Source organism: Castanea sativa, chromosome 9, assembly GCF_040712315.1.
Source record: "Castanea sativa cultivar Marrone di Chiusa Pesio chromosome 9, ASM4071231v1".
Classification (NCBI taxonomy): domain Eukaryota; kingdom Viridiplantae; phylum Streptophyta; class Magnoliopsida; order Fagales; family Fagaceae; genus Castanea; species Castanea sativa.
Window position 1 is genome coordinate 34,237,264 of NC_134021.1, and position 7,770 is coordinate 34,245,033.

The 7,770-nt window shown below is 37.2% G+C and overlaps 1 protein-coding gene across 1 annotated transcript; it reads right to left on the reverse strand.

The window, feature by feature from the left end:
• Window positions 1-5,125: 5,125 nt before the first annotated feature.
• On the reverse strand, window positions 5,126-5,815 carry LOC142609085 (uncharacterized). The gene has a single exon (XM_075780718.1). It carries the CDS (start codon window positions 5,813-5,815, stop codon window positions 5,126-5,128), a length of 690 nt encoding a protein of 229 aa, XP_075636833.1.
• Window positions 5,816-7,770: the final 1,955 nt, after the last annotated feature.

Genomic DNA, 7,770 nt, shown 5'->3' on the forward strand with positions numbered 1-7,770 from the left:
ATTAAATACATTACAAGATATTACTCATGAGATGGCTAGTACACAGGTGTCTCGTTGTAGTTGGAGAATTGTTCGACCTCCTATAAGATTTATAGGTTTGGAAGAAACTTATGAAGCTATCTCAGAAGAGATTGAATCGGATCCTTACACTTGTGATGAAGTAATGAATGATATAGATGCACATTATTGGGTCCAAGTTATGAAATCTAAATTAGACTCTATGTATTCCAATCAAGTTTAGGATCATGTAAAGGCGCCTAACGGCATTAAACCTATTGGTTGCAAATGGGTTTACAAGAGGAAGAGAGGGATAGATGAAAAGGTTGAAACCTTTAAAGTAAGGCTAGTGGCGAAAGAGTAAACACAAAAAAAGGTATTGATTATGAAGAAACCTTTTCACCACTATCAATACTTAAATCTATTAGAATTCTCTTATCCATTGCTGCTCATTATGATTATAAGATTTGGCAAATGGATGTCAAGACTGCATTTCTCAATGGCAATCTTGAAGAATAAATCTATATGATACAACCGGAAGGTTTTATAGCAAAGAACAAAGAGCATATTGTATACAAGTTGAAAAGGTCCATCTATGGACTTAAGCAAACATCTAGGTCATGGAACATCAAATTTGATCAAGCAATCAAGTCATTCGATTTTGAAAAAAATCTTGATGAACCATGTGTGTACAAAAGACATTGAGAAAAAGTAGTAATGTTCCTAGTACTTTATGTTGATGATATTCTACTCATTGGGAATGATGTAGGGGTAATATCATCGGTAAATGTCTGGTTGTCAAGCCAATTTGATATGAAAGACTTGGGTAAAGCTAACTTTATTCTAGGGATCAAGCTTTGGCGAGATCACAAGAATAAGATGTTAGGCTTATCAAGATAAAGTTCTAGAACAATTTAGCATGCAAAACTCCAAGAAAGGATTACTTCCTTTCAAACATGTAGTTTCTCTGTCTAATAACCAAAGGCCTAAGACTCAAGAGAAAGAAAACATGATGAGACAAGTTCCTTATACTTCTGCAGTAGGAAGTCTCATGTATGCCATGCTTTGTACTAGACTGGATATTTGCTATTCAGTTGGCATGGTCAGCCGATATCAATCAAATCTAGGACCAAAACATTGGCAAGTTGCAAAGCATATTCTTAAGTATCTTAGGAAAACGAGAGATTATATGCTTGTTTACCGATGTGAGGATTTGATTCCCATTGGCTATACAGATTCAGATTTTTAATTGGATCTAGATTTCAGAAAATTCACTTCAGGATGTATTTTCACCTTGGGAGGTGGAGCCATAAGTTAGAGGAGTGTTAAGCAATCTTGTATTACGGACTCCACCATGGAAGCTAAGTACATTGCTGCTTGTGAAGCAGCAAAGGAAGCTGTTTGGCTTTAAAAATTCCTTCCTGATCTTGGTGTTGTAAGAATGAAGCAAGTTATTATTACATTATTTTGCGACAATAGTGGAGCGGTTGCACAATCCAAAGATCCAAGGAATCATAAGAAAAGAAAGCACATTGAAAGAAAGTACCACGTCATTCGAGATATTGTTGCTCGTGGAGATGTGGTGGTAGCAAAGATTGAAAGTACAAATAATCTAGCAGATCCCTTTACCAAAGTCTTGCCTTAAAGGACTTTCAAGTCACATTTGGAGGAGATGAGAGTTAGATTAGTGCACAATAGTCTTTAGGGCAAGTGGGAGATTGTTAGGATTAGTGTTCTTAAATCCTATTGTATGATGCTATGTATATGATATTATGTGTGACATTATGTATGACATGATGTATGACTTAATATTGTGATTAATAAAGCTGTTTTATTTTTATCTAAAATAATGATAACATGAATATTCAGACATTATTATATAGTCCATGAGATGCATAGTATGTGATCTATGTGATTTAGTCACAGAAGATATAGATCACAAGTTCTTTGTAAACTCAGAATTTTTAATTCATAGTAGGTGATAAAATTGGGCATTTCATCTACAAGGACTATAACATATCAACTAAGATGATTTGTCTTGATCATGGAAGTGGAGACTTCTAGTTAGTATGTTAATATGTTTTAAGAGTTAAGACATATTGAACTGAACTGCTGTGAGATTTGTTATTCTCCTAATGACAGTCAATTGAATAATAAATCTCACGACTTATATTTGCATGAACTCTTAATCCTAAGAAAATAATGGACCTGATCATGAAGTATAGGTTGCTTTGATATATCAAGAGTGAGATCTAAAGTTACAGTCAAAATCTCAGTATGTTGGGCAGCCACATTTAGTGTTGATGAAACATATATTTTCAAGATGGAATTCATAGTTTCTTAATGGAGATATAAAATATTCATTTGAGATAAGTTTAATGGGTTTGATTATTCAGAGAGTTAGGCCTAACCACTTTAGTAAAAAGTTACTAAAGTATATATTTATGAAATTGGATTTCATAAATATATAATGAATAATTTTAAGGGATTAAACCGGGTACTCAAAGATAAGATGTAGTAATTTACAAAGTGGCAGTCTACATTCATGAGTTTGTATTACTACGAATATTTTATGAAGGGGTTACATGTATAATAAAGTCTTGGGATATAATTTATAAATAATGCCTAGAGTGCAATTATATTTATATAGTGGTATTAAATATAATTAATAGTAATTTTGCACTTGTCAAGAGTTGACAGAAAAGCGCATGGCCCATTGGAGCTAGTGTTTTATTGGTCCATTTTGGTCCCACTCTAAGCCACATACTAAAGCCCAATTGAAAAGGCCCAAAAGGTTAGCCTAATTAGATAATCAGTTATAAGGAGAAAAACATACAAAATTTTGATATATGAAAAAGAGAGACATGGTGTGTATGTAAGGGTGAGACACTCTATCATTCTCTCTTGGAATCTAATTGAGAGACCACACTTCTTGGGTGTAAAGTGGAATTGGAGTGAAGATTAAAAGTGTTCCCGAGTACTTCAATCTTTGGTTTTGAATTTCACCGTTCCAAGGTATGCTCTCTTGTTCTTATATTCTGAAATTTACATAGTACGTGTTATTAATTGCGAATGAAGTAGATCCATTAATTTTCCATTGTGTATGTTTTGTATGCAATACAAACATGTAATTTTTCATCACTTACCTCTGGAGTATTCTCAGGAGAAGGGTCTTCGGGTACTGAAGAGTGGGGTTCTTCATTTTCAGGTTTAGATGACTCGGATGCAGCTTCCTGAATGATATTAGGATTATCTCTCCCTTCGTCACTAACCACTACCTCATTGCCGTCACTCATCTGTACAGGGTTGTCTTCAAAGCCTTGCCAAGTCCACCAATTCTGCTTTTCATCTTGTATCTCCCCCTGAAGAGATGAAGTGGATACCGATGAAAGGAAGAAAGTTTTTGATTCTAAGAAAGTAACATACATAGTGACGTAGGTGCGCTTGGCGGCAAGGTGGTAACATTGATATCCCTTTTGGTGTGTAGCATACCCCCAAAAAATACAACGAATGGCATACGGATCAAGCTTGGTTCATTGATTTTTATGGAGATGGACGAAAGTGACACAACCAAAGATTCATGGTGGAAGTAGCAAAATAGTAGGCAAGGAAACATGTTCAGAAAGAACCTGCAATAGGGTCTTAAACTGCAACACTTTCGAAGGCATACGGTTTAATAGATATACTGCCATGGCAATAGCATCATCCCAATATCTACTCGGCACATGTGCCCCCAAGCAAGAGAGCACGGGCTGTTTTAAGGATAAGCCGATGCTTCCTTTCGGCAACCCCATTTTGTTGGGGTGTTTGAGCACATGACGTTTCGTGAAGAAGGCCATGGGTCCCAAAGTAATCCTAAAATTTCTTATTGACATATTCACCACCCTTGTCAGAGTGACGAATCTAAATTTTAGCTGAAAATTAAGTTTGAATCATTGTATGAAAAGATTGAAACACACTAAACACATCATCCTCATGTTTCAAAAAATTTAGCCAAGTCATATGAGTACAATCATTGATAAATGTCACAAACCATCAAATGCTAGAAGAAGTGGTAATTGGAGAGGGTCCCCAAGCATCTGAATGATTTAAAGCAAAAGGAATACCACTTTTATTCAAACTTGTGGAATAAGAAACACGATGACTTTTGGCTAGAATGCAAGTATCACATTTAAATCCAGAGTCAAGTAATTTGGAAGATAAATCTGGAAACAAGTATTTCATATAGCTAAATGACGGGTACCACAAGCGTCGATGCCATAGCCAAATCTGTCTCTCCTTAATGCTTGCGTGGTGCATATGATGAGCCTAACCAGAGCTAAAATCATCCATGTAATATAACCCCCCTTCTTAGTACCACACCCAATGATCTCCTTGGTGAGAATATCCTATATAAGACAAAAAAAATAGGATACATTAGTGTAACACAATTTAGTTCCTCAGTAACTTGTCCGACAGACATCAATTTATTTGAGAGGGATGGAACTAATAAGGTATTAGATAAAGAAAGAGATGGTGATAAGGCAACAGTTCCAGCCCCTGTAACTGGATATGTAACCCTATTAGCATTCGCAATATCAGTTCGCCTTGGTTGTGTAACTTCAATAAAATCAGCTAAATTAAATGTCATATGATCCGTGGCCCCGGAATCAATTATCCTGCCATTCTCACCATTCTGGATAGAACTAAGTAGGACATAACCACAGTTACCTTGATCATTGAGATGAGTTTCATCACTCAAAGACTCTATTTGTGAGGTAAGAGATAACTGAGGTGCTACAGTTACCAAGGCAGCCCGACCAGGCCCTTCATTAGAGGTAGCATCACGATTTTTCCGGGCCTTGTACTCATTCTACCAGTTTGGGTACCCATGTAACTTGAAATAAGTTTCACGGGTATGTTTCATGTTCCCATAATGAGTATAGCCTCCTCCTTCTGATTGAACCTTGGCTATGGTGTTGGTATTCAGTTTCCCACCACTTGTAAAGCCATTTTTGGATAACTGAAGAGAGGGTGGTTGTTGTTGTCCTATCTTGACTCCTTTTGATGCCATAACAGCTCCAGTCGTATCTGTACTCGTGAGTATCATCGCCTTTTGGATCTCCTCCCGTCAAACATGAGCATAGGCCTATTCTACGGTAGGGAAAGGACGTATTTGTAGCACATCACTTCGAATCTTGTCCAGCCAATTGTCCAATCCATCAAGAAAGATATAGACTCTATCTTCTTGTAGGATTGTATTATATTTTTGTATATCAGTGGCACAGTTCATCGGGTTAGGACACCAGAAATCAATTTCTCCCCACAAACCTTGAAGATCATTGTAATATTTTTCAATGGATCCTCCAACTTTTCTCATTTTAGTCACCCGTCTTTTTAGATCATATACTTGTGAAGTATCAATTCCATCAAAATAAGTAGTAGCAACAGAGTCCCATACCAGTTTTGCAGTTGGGAAGTGAATGAAATTACCGATCAAGGACGAGTCCATTGAATTGATCAGCCACCCTTTGACAATTGCATTCTCAGTTTGCCATCGTCGGAAAGTTAGATCTGTAGGTTCAGGTTGCATAAAGTCACCATTGATATATTCCAATTTGTCTTTGCTAGAGATATACATCTCAACAACTTGGGACCAGAGGTTATAGTTGGTGCCGTCCAACTTAATGCCTATTTGTGCAGCAGAAGCATCATAGGTCGGTAGGTGGGTTTGGGTTTGATTTTTGGTCCAGACCTTAGTCATTCTCGCCGTCAAATCTTCTAGGATAGAATCTGTGGAATTGCCACCAATTTGTACCACATCAGTTGGGTTCACCATGGCTGCAGATCAGTGTTTAGGGTTGGGTTTGGTTGTAGAGCAAGTCCTAGGATTTTGCTCTAATACCATGTCAAAAAGATTGCTCATATGTTTTCATGAGAAAAGGTTCTATCCGGAGTTGGCAGAAAAGGGGCTATTTACGCCACCAATTAGGAGTTGCCACATCAGATATTCAATGAGGCCTCAGTACACTCTATCACACAGGATTGTAGCTCAAGTAAAACAAAAATGACCAAACAGAACGTGTTCAAAAGCCCTTACCTAAAGAAAACAGTACCAACACCAGCACCAGCACCAACGCCTCCTCTCCTCTGAACAACAAAGCTCTACCCCACCTCTTCTTAGCATCGAATCTTCATGCCTCCACCGGACTCTGTGCTGGAACCTAGAAAATGTTCTAGAGCTACCGTGATCATGGTGTCGCAACCTCAAGGTTTATTTTTTCATGATTTGTTCTTTTACCCAATCTGGATTTCGAAATATTCATGGTTTTGGGTTAGGTTTTTTGGACGTTAATAACTTGCTTGGGTATGGGGTTTGCTGTATTTTGGTACCTTGGTGTGTTTTGATTGGATTCCAAAGTGGTTAAGTTCAACCCTAAACAAATTTGATTTGTCTATTATGAGAATCTTGGAAGTTCATGGATTTCAATTTTATGATAGTTTATATTAATTAACTAAATGATGGAATAGAAACAATTGGAAGCATATTTGGACAAATGGACTAAAGATTTCAACTGAGGGAGGAATCCAAAGATTCCAATTGACAAACAATTTTGATGTATCATTCATAAATTTATGTAATAAACTCCCAATTCCCAAACGATTTCAACTAGGCAATGCATGGACCACATTTTTGGGCTTTTTCATCAAACTAGGCTCCTTTGGTAAACTTGGAATTGGCTCCTCAGTTGTCTCTTCTTCATCAATGATGCAGGATGAGTAGACTATCTTCTATGTGAAGATACCGTGAAATCACTTAAGAATCTAATCAAATACACAGATACATGTACAAGAAATTTAAGTCTGTATCCATTAAAACTGAAATCTATGAACTTCCAAGATTCTCATAATAGACAAATCAAATTTGTTTAGGGTTGAACTTAACCACTTTGGAATCCAATCAAAACACACCAAGGTACCAAAATACAGCAAAACCCATACCAAAGCAAGTTATTAACATCCAAAAAACCTAACCCAAAACCATCAATATTTCGAAATCCATATTGGGTAAAAGAACAAATCACAAAAAAAACAAACCTTGAGGTTGCGACACCACGATCACGGCAGCTCCGGCACATTTTCTAGGTTCTAGCACAAAGTCCAGTGGAGGCGTGGAGATTTAGTGCTAAGAAGAGGTGGGGTGGAGCTCCGTTTGGTCATTTTGGTGCTAGTGCCGGTGTTGTTGCTGGTGCTGTTTTCTCCAGGTAAGGGCTTCTGAACACGTTCTGTTTGGTCATTTTGGTTTTATTTGAGCTACAATCCTGTGTAATAGAGTATGCTGAGGCCTCATTGAATATCTTACATGGCAGCTCTTGATTGGTGGCGTAAATAGCCCCTTTTCTGCCAACTCCGAACAGAACATTTTCTCTATTTTCATATATTTCTTTAGAGTAAACTTTCAATCAGGCTTGGCGTAAAACTAGTGTTTTTTATGCCAGCCAATAGAAGGCTACCACATCATCAATTAAAATATATTTTCTCCTTCTCTCTTACTCTCTCTCTCTCTCTTGTCTTCTTTGTTTTACAGGTCTCTCTCTTCTCTCTTTTTTTTTTTTTCTTTCTCACTTGTTCTCTTCCTCTCTCTAGCCCTCTCACCCATACCTTTCTTCTCATCTAAAATCAAATCCAATTAAAAGCTTCAAGGCCATCAGCCCCTTCCCTCCTCCCTCTCAGCAAAACCAAAGATCTCACTACACAAACCCAAACTCAGATTTTACTAAACCCATATTCAGT